The 13,721-nt window shown below is 53.9% G+C and overlaps 2 protein-coding genes across 2 annotated transcripts in view; one reads left to right on the top strand and one right to left on the bottom strand.

Moving 5' to 3' along the window:
- TTLL9 (tubulin tyrosine ligase like 9) overlaps positions 1 to 1,849 on the bottom strand; it is a 58,672-nt gene extending 56,823 nt beyond the window's left edge. Inside the window, exon 1 of the mRNA XM_068986805.1 lies at positions 1,733 to 1,849. Coding sequence (XP_068842906.1) covers positions 1,733 to 1,849 — 117 coding nt within the window. The remainder of the gene's footprint in view (positions 1 to 1,732) is intronic.
- A 310-nt stretch (positions 1,850 to 2,159) lies between these two features.
- On the top strand, positions 2,160 to 10,513 carry DUSP15 (dual specificity phosphatase 15). The gene is made up of 7 exons (XM_068986687.1): positions 2,160 to 2,306; positions 3,006 to 3,039; positions 4,644 to 4,726; positions 6,861 to 6,910; positions 7,891 to 7,965; positions 9,054 to 9,225; positions 10,241 to 10,513. Exons 1-7 carry the CDS (start codon positions 2,286 to 2,288, stop codon positions 10,511 to 10,513), a joined length of 708 nt encoding a protein of 235 aa, XP_068842788.1. The 5' UTR covers positions 2,160 to 2,285.
- Positions 10,514 to 13,721: the final 3,208 nt, after the last annotated feature.

The following is a 13,721-nucleotide window of genomic DNA, read 5'->3' as shown; positions in this document are numbered from 1 at the left end:
GCTCCCGCTTCTCCCACGGTACTGTATCTCTCCTGAAAACCTCCCTTCTCTGCCTCTCTAATCTACACTCCCGTTAGGGGCCAGGATGATCCCTGTAAATCAGATGACATGGGCTCTCAGGTTCAAATGTTACTGTCAGGCTTTCTATCATGCTGAGAAGGAAACTATAAACACCCAATCATGGCCACACATGTTCCTTCACTCTGTCCTCCTTAGCCTCATAGTTACCACCTCCCTCTGGCCTCCTCCCCTCCAGTCCTACTGACTCTTCCCAAAGGCCAAGCTTTCCCACCAAAGAGCCTTTGCTTGTGCTCTTCCTTCTGCTGGAAACCACTCTTTCAACACCCATGTCCTTCTTACACGTCAGGTCTTATCTCAAACGTCACCTGTTTAGAGTTCTTCCTGTCCCCCATTTTGTTTCTTCTACAGCAAATTTCCATTGTTTGCAAATGTTTTGTCTATTTGCTTATTTTGTTTGCCTTCCTTCTTAGCCCTGATGTCCAAAATGGAGCTACCAACCACACATGGCATTAAGCACTTGACATGTGGCTAATCTGAACTGAGATGTGCTCCAAGTGTAAGATACACACTGGATTTTGAAGACTGAATACAATTAAAAGAATGTAAAACATGTCATTAATAATGTTTAACTATTGACTACACATTGAAATAATTATATTTTTTGCTATCCTGGGTCAAATAAAACCATTAGTAACAACCTGCTTCTTTCTACATTTTTAATGTGGCTACTAGAGAATTTATGATAACCCATGTCGCTTGCATTGTATTCATACTGGGCAATGCGGGTCTAGGCCATTAGCCAAAAAGGTAGGAACCACCACCACCTTACCTACCTCTGTGTCACTACCATATAGAGAGTACTAAGTATCTGTTGGATAATTTAGTTTTTATGAGAACCCTGGACTCACTATGTAGGCTGCAAATTTGAGGAAGAAAGAAATACCAACACTTTTATTTTTCTCCAGTCACTGTACTTCAAACAGGTTCTGTGGACTTGGCCCCCACCTTCCTGCTGCAGTCACCTAACTGCTGTAGATGGAGAGGGGCAGGTACTGCTGGGGGAGCAGAGCTGGTTTAGCGGCTACTATTTCAGTCCCCTAGGAGGTGTGTGCGCTCAATTATTTCACGTTCTCCAGCTTTGGTCCTAGTAGTAACACACTGAGACATACAGTCAGTAGCTGGGAGCCCAGGGGGATTTGTCCAGGGTCTCTGCACAGGTCATAGGTGAATGAATAGGGCCTGGAACCTTGGTCTCCATACCCACCTTTCCAGACTCCTGCCTCTAACTACACCCTGTTGCAGTCTCCTTTACCTCAAAGGACCCAGGTGACCATAACGCTCACTCATCTCCCTCTCCTCACATGTACCTCTGATTTATGGGAGCTCCGAAGTAGAGTTATGCCTGGTCCCAGGAAAGCTGACCCAGATGGTACCCTCCTCAGAGGCCAAAGTGTATGAGAGGAAGAGAAGAGGATGACTGGATGAATGGACAGACGACCAGTGAATGGATGGAGTGGAGGATGGGAGGACAGACCAGCTGCAGAGACCGGGAGGAAGATGACGGCGGGTAGGACGCCTGCATGGGGGCAGGGCAGGAGGGTGTACAAAAGGAAGGAATTACCAACTTTCTCGCCTCACACAGAATCTGAAGATCAGAGGACCCCTAGCAATCCAAATCCAGCTCCTGTCACGTTTCTACCAGAAAACCTACGAGGCCGAAGCCCGGCGTTTTGCCCCAGGGCCCCACAGGGAGGGCCGGGCCGAGCCGAGCCGGAACTGGGATCCGAGTCTCTGGGCCCCGCGGCTGGGGGGCTCTCTCCGCCCCCATCCGCCGCCGTCCCCTCCCCGAGCCTGACGGTGCTAGGGCTGGGGGAGCGCCCCCACCCCCCACCTCCGGAGGTGGAGGCCCCACGCGGCCCCAACAAGCTGTCGTTGTCCCGCGGGCCCCGGGCCCGGCACACTGGGGCTTTGTCCAGCCCCCCGCCGCGACCCACGGGTGGTGGGGGGGGGGGCGGCCCACGTGACCTAGGGGTAGGAGGAGCCTGTGGCGGCGGCGGCTCCAGCATTTCCCTCCCTGGCCGGGGGGGCGGCGGGCGGCGGCGGCGGCGGCGGCGGCTGGGCAGAGCTGGGCCGAGCTGCGAACGCCGGGCCCCCCGATCCCCGCCAGGCTGCAGGCGCCGGGCCCGGGCCGTCAGGGCAGCTGTTACTCTTGCGTTCAGCGGGTGGCGAGCTGGGGGTGCTCCCGGAACCCCGTGCCCAGGATCATGGGGAATGGTATGACCAAGGTAGGGGGCCGAGATGGCGCAGCCCGCCCCTGGCCTCCCCCAGCCCCGGCCGGGCGCCGGCCTCTGACCTTCTGGCTCTGGCTGGCTGTGTGTGTGTGTTTCTCCGTCTCGCTGGGACTCAGAGCAGACTTCAATGTCTGTCTCTCTGGGGCTGTATTTCTCTCTCTGTCTCTCCGTGTCTCTGTGACTCTGTATTTCTTGCTGTGGCTCTCTGTCAACCCTAGGCTCCATCTCTCCCTGGGTCCTTTTCTCTATCTCCATGTGTCTCTGTCGGCCTTGTCTCTGTCCCCCTGGACTCTCTAGAGCTGTTTCTCCATCCTTCTGGACCCCGACTCCCACACCCCCATGCCGCTGCCCGACCCGCACCTGTCCCTACTTCCCACCGCCTCCCTGTCAGAATTCTCCACCGTCTACCTGCTACCCGCCAAGTCCACCTCTCCATTCGGCCCTCCCCTGTGCTCCGCCCACTCTTTCCCTAGGTCTTTGTGCCCCCCTCCTTCTTCCTCTCCCCCCACCCAAGCTGGCCTCCCTTGGTGGCCTGCCTCTGCCGCCCTCCTCAGACCGCTCTCACAGAGAGTCCAGGCCCACAAGAGAGAGGACTCTGCTCCTTGAGTCCTGAGCGTCAGACACTCTTCACGAGTCTAAGGGGAGCTGTCATGCACCCCTACCCGGGTGACCCCCTGCCTGTCTCTCCTGTAGGTACTTCCTGGACTCTACCTCGGAAACTTCATTGGTGAGCACTGCCCACTCTGTCCCAAGGTCCTGGCATGCTCCCTGTCCCAGGCCTGTGTCCACCATTCATGCTCTGGCCCACACACCCTGGACGTGTTCAGGAATGGGGCTGGGGGCAGGGAAGTGATGCCAGGCTAGGAGCAGGGAAGAACTCATGAGGTCTAAGGGGGATGAGGGTGGAGGAGCAGCCCCAGTGCAAAGGGCTCAGAACCCTGGCCGCGGGGCAAGTCTGCACCTGCTGGGAGCCTCAGCGTCTGCTTCAGCACAAGGCCTACCCCCGCCTCTAAGGATATTTTCTGTCTTGAGGTTCTGGGCTGAGGTCTGTTTGGAGGTGTTGCTTCTAGCTGGGAAGCTGGGAACACTTCCCTGCACAACCTCCTCCTCAGAGGAGAGGTCTCTAAAGACTGGACTCTACCTCAGAAACTTCACTGGTGAGCACTGCCTGCTCTGTCCCAAGGCCACAGCACTCTGTCCGAGATCTGTGCTAAGACACAGGCTGGTCTGGAGCTCGTGAGACCTGAGGCAGGAGAAGTCACTTCCATCAGTGGAGTCAGAGAAAGCTTCGGGGAGGGAGGGACATCTGCCTGGGGCAGAGCTTTCTCCACCCACTCCTGTCCTCCCTGGGCTTAGGGGCTCCCTTTCTCCTAAACCCTAGTCCCTTCCTCCCTGGGAGCTTCCTCAGCAGTTCACACCACATCAACTTCTGAATATTTGGTAAGTAAGGTCTGAATCCTCTTTAAGTATGTAGGCCCATGAGGGCAGGGGTCATGAACTTGACCCCACAGTGCCATGCTCGGCTAAGGGTGCACATAGTAAACAGTCAATGTGGTGGATGATGAAGTGGGCATGGAGCGGAGATAGAGTGTTATTTACTTTGATGATAAAAGATCTTCATACACTGGGAATCCAGCCCCTAGTGATGGTCACTGAGAACTGGGGGTCGGGGCGGGGGGGCGGCATCTCCCTGGGTCGTGTTTCATTTAACTTTATAGATACAGATACACTATTTAAAACAAACAATGGAAGTCTATTCTGCATGCTATTTTGTAGCCTGTGTTTGGCATTTAGTAATATATTGTGGACTTCCTTGCACATCACCACGTAGAGATCCTTTTAGTAGCTGCAGAGTATTCAAGTATGAATATACCATTATTTATCCAGTCCCTTTTGGGGTTGTTCCCATTTTTAACTATTTCTGATGTGTTCACGGTCATAAGGAGAGAATGGTCTTCTCCCACACAGTTTTCCGTGTGACTTCATTCTTCTGTAGTCAAGATTCCTAAAAGTAGAATTGCCTGGTCAAGAATATGCCGGGAAAGGGTGTTTGCGATGGGAAGAACGGGGGGGGCCAAGGCTGAGGAGATTCTGGGCTGTTACCTGTGGGTACCCCAGTGGTAAGACTGAAGCCTAAGGGTATGACAGGGGTATCCCCTGTCATGCTGGGGGCAAGAGGTGGCGAAGGAGCAGGGCACTGGCGGAGGGTGGGCAAAGGTGGAGAGGGAGAGACCAGGAGGAGAGCAGGGCGGTGAGCTCCTGCCTCACTTGACCATCGGGAACATACAGATCACACCTGCCAGGTTGGCTCAGACATCCTGTTTCTTTCAGATGCCAAAGACACAGATCAGCTAGGCCGGAATAAGATCACACACATCATCTCCATCCACGAGTCACCCCAGCCTCTGTTGCAGGTATGCCTTACCCTCACCCTAGGGCTGTGCATAGTGGGGGAGGGGTGCTTTACACCCCCACAGCACCCATTTATCAAGTACCAACTACGTGCCAGGTCCTATTCTGGCACATGGGCCTTCCTGAGCCATGCTAACTCATTTGGTTAAAAACTGATGTTTCCCATTAGCATCCCTACTTGCTCCCTCTTTGGCAACTGAGGACCAGAGAGGTAAAGTAACCTGCCAAAGGCCACACATCCAGGAAGCTTAGCTCCTTGGCTAAGGAGCTAAGTCCTCACAGGGGCTTCCCACTGTCCAACTGAATAGATGATTCTGGGCTCTGCATCTCACTTGTGACCTGGGGCTATGATTTTACCCATCTGGGCCTCTGATCCCTCAGCCCTGTCTGTCCCCAGGGAGCTGTGAGATGGTGAAGATGTTTTGCACACTGGCCTCCACTGAGAGGGTTGGTGCTGGTATTATCAAGTCCTGGAAAAAACGGAATGAGGGTTATGACCTAGAGTCGGAAAGGCGGAAATCCAGGCCACATGTGCTAGAGCCCAGAGGTCTGAATTCATATCTTTACCACATTCTCTCTGGATGGAACCTTGGGCCCAGGACTTCACCTCTCCAGACCTCAGTTGTCTGAAAAAGGGGGATTTTACAACAGTTCCTACCCCACTGGGTTGTTGAGAGCCACATAATAAGTACTCAATAAATTTTAGCTGATATAATAACAAAGTTAATCATATTCTCAACCTATAAACAGAGCCCCTACCTTCTTATCTGTTAGGGTCTGGGTCAGCCACTGAAGGGAAGTAACATTGGGTGGAAAGGGGCCCTGGAGATCGGAGATCCAGACCAGCTTCTGTCACAGATTTGCTCTGTGATCTTGGGCAGGGTCCTCCCCGTCTCTGGGCCTTAGTTTCCTCTTGTGTCAGATTTGATGGTCTCTATAAGCAACCTCTGATAATCTTTGGTTCTCAGTGTCATTTGAAGAAGAAATTTCCAGGTCAGTGGAGTCTGCTTTTGCTTTATAGGAAAGGCTTATTTTGGACTATTTGGAGAATGTAGTCACTAGAGTGCCTGGGGAAGCTGTCTAGGCATGACTATATTTACTAATGAAATGATAGCTGGCAAAATGAGTCCTTGCTCCCACAGCCCTCCCCTCTCCTCACCAGCATCTCCCTCTCCATCCATCACAGAATTTACCAGTCAGGGTTTGATAATGCCCAGGAAGTTCAAGGCTGGTTGTGTTGCAAACTGAAATTGCAAACCTTGCAAAAGATGCAGGCTCTAGTGACCTTGGGGAAGATGAGTTCTAGAGAAGGGCTGGAATTTCACACAAGCCACTAACAGATGAGGAACCTGGCCAGGGGGTCCCTTAGTCACTGGCTGGAGGTGGGCCAGGCCCTTGAAAAGAGCTGTTTGAATATCAAAGGACGAAGAGAGGTCCTTGAGAAAAGTGCCTCTTGGAATGTGGGCAGAACTCATCTTTAAGATCTTGTGTGAAGGTTGGGTATGATATCAGAGCACGTTTGTTGGAGAAATTACTGACACTTCATACCTTGATTATTTTAATAATTAGTACAGAATTGGGAAGATGCCCTGGAGAAAGGCATGGCAAACCACCCCAAGATTCTTGCCTGGAGAATCGCATGGACAGAGGAGCCTGGTGGGCTACAGTCTATGGGGTCACAAAGAGTCGGACACGACTAAAGCGACTTAGCATGCAGAGAGTTTATACCTACAGTTAATGAACTAAAAGTTTATCTTCATAGTTTTTGTTTCTTTTCAAGATAATAAAATCTACTTTGCTCTTCTTAACTGTGTAATTTTGTAATCTTCACATGGAGGGGAGTCACTTTAAGTGACCCTTTCCCAGCTGTTAAATAAAAGGTCCCTGGGCCCATTTTTGGCAGATGCCCAAGCCACCCATGGGGTTAGGATACTATCTTCTCAGAAGGTTCTGGAACCATAGATGGTCAGAACTGAGAGGCTCTCAGAGAAGATGTCTATCCTCTGGGCAGAGACAACATGGCCCAGAGAGGGGCAGGAACTGGCCTAGGGTCGCGAGGTGCTTGGGAGGCCCAGGCTGGGGTCAGGGGGTACAGGCAAGGGCTGCCCACTGCCCATGTGTGTTTTGTACTTGCAGGACATAACCTACCTTCGCATCTCAGTGGCCGACGCCCCTGAGGTACCCATGTAAGTTCCTCTGGACGGGCTGACAAACAGGACAGCTGCCTCCTGTGGTGGGAAGAGGGAGGGTGGGAGGTGGCCTGAGAGAAGACAGAGAAGAATTCAGGCCCCAGAGCTGTCCTGGGGACCCCAGCACAGGTGGTCTCCCAGACTGCTTTGACTCAGCCACGTCCTTGCCTATGCCGCTAGCCAAGCCTTAACCTTCCAGAAGAGCTCAATGTCCTCAGCTATGAACGGAGAAAGCACCCTGTCCCTCAGGCTCAGATGCCCTCATGGGTTTGAAAGGGTCAGGCTCAGCCTGTTCCTGGCCCCAGAGTTAGGAATCTGGGTTCAGGCCAGGCTTTGCCATTTACTTGCTGTGTGACCTTGGACAAATCACTTCCCCTCTCAGAGAAGAAAAATGGGTGTGTGGGGTGTGGGGGTCTGTCATCATCAAGGAGACTTTTAAGGATCAGATGGTACAGGTTGAGGCTCTAGGACAGGGCCTGGCGTGTAACGGGGGCTCAAAAAGCAAGGATTGTTTGTGTTATTAGTAGTAGGGGCCCCCAGCCTGCGGGGGACGCAGACAGACACTCTTGCCCGTTGGGACTCTTGCTCCCAACCCCACTGCTGACTGTTACTGTCCCCAGGTGCTCTGATTATAGACCCCAGAGGGGTGGGACTCCTCCCGCCCATTTCCTTGAAAGATCAAGATGAATCCTCTATGAAAACAGGACCCCCAGGACCCGTTGAGGAGGTGCTCCTGCCTTTGTGGTGGGATTTCATCCAAGGCCTCTCTCACCGCCTGAAATGCCACCATTATTGCACACACACTTCTCCACCTGTATTGCAGCATCGCCCCCTAGTCACCTCACATGCCAGCTGACCTGAGGACCCAGGGCTCTTTGTCTGTCTCTTGCCATCTTAGAAATGGGGGGGTGGGGACAGCTTCTTGGAGACCTGTGCCCCCACCCCAGCACTCAGTACCTTCTTTCTTTCTTCTCTAGCAAAAAGCACTTCAAGGAGTGTATCAACTTCATCCACTGTTGCCGCCTCAATGGGGGAAACTGCCTTGTACACTGGTGAGTTAGGGGAGGCGTGGGGGGGAGGGGGAAGTGAGTGAGTGTCCTCCATCCTGAACACCCTCATCCTGGGGGGAGTGCAGCCTGTCACCATGCCTGACAGTCCACCATTCATCTGACAGCCTGATGGATGACGCTGTCCCCAGCTGTGGCCAGACAGCTGTTTCTCCCTGAGACTCAATTTTCTCATCTGTGAAATGGGGAACAGACTGTTGACCTGATGGGCTATTCGGAGGAATAGGTGAAGTCATGTGGGTAGTTCAGCATCCTCTAGTAGTTCCGGCTCCTTCTCCTCCCCTCCAGCCTTGGAGGCTATAGTATAGGGCAGTGAGGAGCCCCAGGCTGGGAGATGGAACCTTTGAGTTTTCCCAGGACTCCCTGGCCCTGTAGATGTCATTCATCCCATGACTTCTCACCACGCTTGCTTCAGGGAAGTTTTGCCTGAGCCATAGGGACACCTCCTCTAGCCTGTCTCTCCCCCTCTCTCCTTTCCTTGCTTCAGCTTCACTGGTCATCTCCATTCTTCAAGTCCATCTGGATCCCACTCACATGGTCTTTGTACACTGCCGGAATATTCTTAACAGTCCTTACCCATCTTTCAGAATTCAGCTTGTTTGTCACTTCTTTGGGAACCCCTTCCCTAATCCTCCACATCCCTTCCACTAGATGAATACCTCTTCCTATACCATCTCCTAGTCCCTGGACTCATCTTCCAAGCAGTTATCACCACCTGAAATTGTCTCCGTGGTTAGTGTCTGTCTCTCCCATCTTATAAAGCCCCAGGCTGGCAGAGACCACGTCTGTTTTATTCCCAACTATATCCCCAGTACCTGAAAAATCACCGATGATCAGGAAATAAGTGTTGAATGATTGAGTGAAGTGATGTTTCACTCAGGCCTTTGTTGTGGGTGAATGCCAGGCAGAGGGTACAGCAAGGCCAAGGCTTGGATGTGAGGAGACAGGTTTTGGCAGGTTCCTTGTAGTTGGAGCTCAGGAGGCAAAGGTGGGAGAGCTGAATGTGGATTCGGTCCCTGGGGACACAGAGGAGACTGGGCCTAACCTGAAGTCTTGGGGGTATGGTGTCCCAGCTTTGCAGGCATCTCCCGAAGCACCACCATCGTGACGGCGTATGTGATGACTGTGACGGGGCTAAGCTGGAGGGACGTGCTTGAAGCCATCAAGGCCACCCGGCCCATTGCCAACCCCAACCCAGGCTTTAGGCAGCAGCTTGAGGAGTTTGGCTGGGGCAGTTCCCGGAAGGTAGGGGCTGCGGCTCAGTGGTAAAGAATCCGCCAATGCAGGGGACGCAGGTTCAATCCCTGGGCTGGGAATATACCCTGGAGGAGGATATGGGAACCCACTCCAGTATTCTTGCCTGGGAAACCCCGTGGACAGAGGAGCCTGGCGGGCCACACATGGGGTTGCAAAGAGTTGACACAACTGAGCAACTAAGCAACAGGGGCAGGGGCTGGGGCCGGGGTGCGAGACTTCTTACTTGAGCTGAGCACTGATTGGAAAGAATTTTGCCTGTGCTTCAGACCTGGCAGAAGATTTTTCTGAGGTCTTGAACTTGTGGCTCTTGAGCTAACTTAGCCCCTAGGTGTATTCTGGACAGCCGGAGGTTTTCTTCTTCTTTTTAACTTAGGATGTGTATACCCGCGGGCCAGATTATGGACCCTTCAATTTGGCCAGGTGCCAGCAATGCCCACTCTGCCTGCCTGGAACCTGAAGGCATTTGAGCCTCTGGCTCCTTTGGAGAGACCTGTCCAGTCCCTACTCCACCCCTGGGTCCTTAAGGAGGCCAAAGCAATTCCTTCTGTGCTCACTGGGCAGATGGCACGTGGAGATGTCAGGGACTGAACCAACCCTCCCCCCTCCCCGGAATAAGAGATGAGAAACAGAGAGAGAAGCAGCCAGTGTAGGAAGCCAGGCTGGTTCCGAGTCTTGTCTGCAAGGCTGTATTAGGAAAGAGACAGGCGAGTTTTGCAGGCTGGAGAGGGCTTAGTGTGGTCCCCACTGTGCAGGTGGAGGGGTCACTTCCGTAGGTCTGGAAGTTGGCGTGTCAAAGGGGAAGGAGAGGATTCAGGGAGAGGGGAGGGACTCGGAGGGAGAGGGGGCTCACTGAGGGGGATGGAGACCCCACGGGAAGCTAAGAGGACGTTCAGGAAGGGGAGGGGCTTAGCGAGGTATGGGGAGCTAGTAAAAGAGCGGAAGCTCTGAGGATGGAGAGGGGACTCGGGGCCGGGCACCGACCCCGCCCCTCTTCCCGCCCCAGCTTCGGCGGCAGCTGGAGGAGCGCTTCGGCGAGAGCCCTTTCCGCGACGAGGAGGAGGTGCGCGCGCTGCTGCCGCTGTGCAAGCGTTGCCGGCAGGGCTCAGCGAGCGCGGCCGCTTCCCCGGCGCCCAACTCCACGGCCTCGGAGGGGACCCTGCAGCGCCTGGTGCCGCGCTCGCCCCGGGAGGCCCACCGGCCGCTGCCGCTGTTGGCGCGCGTCAAGCAGACTTTCTCCTGCCTCCCGCGGTGTCTGTCCCGCAAAGGCAGCAAGTGAGGATCCCGTCCCCGCCGTGGCGCCCCTCGTCCTCCCGACTGGTCCCCTTTCTGGGATCGTCCGGGCTTCTCACGGCCTTCAGGAGGGGCCCAGCGCCCGTGGGAGCCGCGCGGCGGCCTGATCCCTGCCCCTGCCCCTCTGCCCGCCTGGCTTGTCTGCGTCCGCAGTCCGTGTGTCCTCCATCTGTGTGTGTGGCTCTGTGTCTGCGCCGGCTTGCTGCAGCCACCTGGTGCCTTAGTCCTTGGGCTGCGGGAGGGTGCACCCGCGCCTCCCCCCGGCCCCGTCCCATTGAAGGCGGCGGGAGTGGGAGTGGGGGAGGGGGAGGGTTGGATGGGCCTGGAGGATATTAAAGAGACACAGAAGCTGCCGGTCTGATCTCGTCTCCCGGTCATTCAGCCACTGAGCTAAGGGGGGGCGCTGTTCCTGACGCCCGCAGGAAAGAATGGGAGGAAGTTTGCATCCCCTTAGGCCCGAGGAGCCTGCCATCTTCCCAGCCCTGCAGTGTGCTGGGCTGAATTCCACTTCCTTTATCCTCCCAGCTATCTCTCCCTGGAGCCCTGGTCTCCTCTTTCTCTTTGAACCCCCTGCCCCCTGGCTGAGCCCCTGCCCTCCCTGAACCCCACCTCTCCCTCCCCATCTCCCTTCCTTTCCCTATCCACAAATCCTAGCTAGTTAAGGTATAGAAGTAGCTACCTCCCTCACGCCAGGTTTTTTACTTGAATGAGCTCACTTAATCCTCAGGGAGGAAACAAGTTCAGAGAAGTCAGGCAGCTTGTCCAAGGACACACAGCCAGAGTAGGGGAAGCTGGATGTGACTCTGGACAGCCTGTGTCCAGCTCCTTCTGGTCTTGAAGATTACTGGCCAGGAGGACCCACCCCCGGCTGGTGGGAATGACCCTTCCCACTTAGAGTTTAAAGGCCAGGGGAGCACTGAGAAGGGAGGGCCTCAGGGCAGCCCAAGAAAGCAGCAGACTGACTGAGGATGAACAATGGTCACCTGAGCTTATGCTTCCTAAACTAAAATTAACTTAGAGTTAAGAGGGATCTGAAATGTCTGTAATCAAATAATCACCTGTACCGGGGTTCTTATGATGCACCAAGACCTGGGGGTGATGGGGGAGGCCCAGATTCCAGGATTTGGGGTGGGAGATGGATGAAATAACCGTCACTTGCTGCCCAACCTCCTCGGCATTCACGCAACAAAAGTTCATTGAGTACCTACTGTGTGCCAGGCCATGAGCTGGGCACTGAAGACACAGCAGTGAGCAAGCTTCTGCACTCATGTTGCTGATATTCTGATGGGAAAGACCCTGGATAAACAGATAAACCAAAGAAAAACTACTTTTGGTAGTGAGGGAGGGAGCTGCTTTGCTGTGTGGGTGGAGGCATTTCAGGCAGAGGGTGCAGTACCTGAAGAGGTCTGAGGTAGGAGGGTGTATGGAGAGCGGGGCGGTAGGACTCACCAGAGTGCAGGAGCCTGTGGTCCTCCTGGCTGGTTAGTGGTGCCACCACCCGCCGGGTTTAAAACATCTTTGTGTTTCTGTTGGTGTCGCTCCCTATTTAAAAGCCCCCATCGCCCTCTGGGCTTCCCTGGTGGCTCAGAGGTGGAGATACAGGTTGGACCTCTGGGTTGGGAACATCCCCTGGAGGACAGCATGACAGCCCACTCCAATATTCTTGCTAGCAAATTCTTGCTAGGAAGAACCTGGTGGGCTGCAGTCCTTGGGGTCACAAAGAGTCGGACACGACTGAAATGACTGAGCACACACAATTATCTCTGTCATCTCTAGGAGACAACAAAACCCCTTGATAGGATATTCCAGGTCCTTCATGATGCTCCCCGACCCCCTCTTCATTACCTTCACCACACTCTGGCTCGACAACCGCAATAATATTATCACTCATTTATTGAGCACTCTCTGTGGGTCAGGCAATGTGCTGGACACTGGACCTGCATCTCATGGAATCTCCAAGTGGCCCTATGAAGTAGGCTTTGCTATTTGATAGATGAAGAAACTGACTATCTTGGTGCTGGAGATAGTCAGCTAGCAAGTTGGGCGGGGGGCGGGGGGGGGGGCCGTTGCTGGGATTGGAATCCAGGCAGTCAGGCTGTGGACCCCATCCTCCTCGTTACTATGACTGCCCCCTGCACTGAAAAAAATGAAGAGATTGCCTGACACAATCAAGACTCCTGTTTAGATGCATGTATTACTCTTGTATTTAACCATCTGAAATTCTCTGTGCCCCTTTGGAGCCCTGCAGTTCCAAGTTTGAATCCTGGCTGTGACTGTAGAAGGGTCAGAACTGGGTGGCAGCTGCCATATGAAGAGAGAGAGTGGGGAGCATGAAGAAAGATCCCTGGCAGGTACACATGAGGGACAGTGCCCAGCCTCTGGTCAGTGCTGGCCCCCATCTTGCTCAGTGCTGGCTGCTCTCCCTCTCAGAGCCTCAGTTTACCCAGGTACACAGCCAGCGTGGAGCAGTCTGAGCTCCTTGACCTTTTTCATATCACAGTCCCCCTTTGACAGTTTAATGAAAGATACGTGCGAGCTAAGTCACTTCAGTCATGTCTGACTCTGCGACCCTGTGGGCTGTAGCCTGCCAAGCTGCTTTGTCAATGGGATTTTACAAGCAAGAGTACTGGAGTGGGTTGCTGTGCCCTCCTCCAGGGGATCTTCCCGACCCAGGGATTGAACCCTTGTCTCTTACGACTCCTACATTGGCAGGTGAATTCTTTACCACTAGTGCCACCCAGAAAAAATACGGAGAGATGAAAAAATTGCATATACTTCTGGTGGGGGGGGGGGGTCAGGGGGGTATCACAGTCCCCACCAGGAATCTATAAACTCTAGGTGCAGCTGTTGGGAGGCAGTGTGGGACACCGTTTAGGCTCTTGGACTCTGGGGGCAGAGTCCCGGATTCAGATACTGGCTCCCCCAGGCACTAACTGGGTGACCTCAGTCTTCTAATGACAAAATCAGTAATTTTACTCATCTCACATGCTGTTGAGATGTGAGCAATTGAGACACTGCAGGAAAGCCAGATCAAGCATCTCGGGGAGTGGTCAGAAGGGGACTCCCAGTATTTAAGGAAATATTTCTCCAAGGGTGGCTCATGGATCACCTGGATCAGAATCCCATGGGGCACTTGTTTAAAATTCACGTTCCCTGACTTCTTGCCCAGAAAATCTGATTCTGCAGGTCTAGGT

Source organism: Capricornis sumatraensis, chromosome 15, assembly GCF_032405125.1.
Source record: "Capricornis sumatraensis isolate serow.1 chromosome 15, serow.2, whole genome shotgun sequence".
In the NCBI taxonomy this organism is placed as follows: domain Eukaryota; kingdom Metazoa; phylum Chordata; class Mammalia; order Artiodactyla; family Bovidae; genus Capricornis; species Capricornis sumatraensis.
The sequence above is the reverse complement of the archived record's forward strand: the minus strand, read 5'-3'. Positions and strand labels throughout refer to the sequence as shown.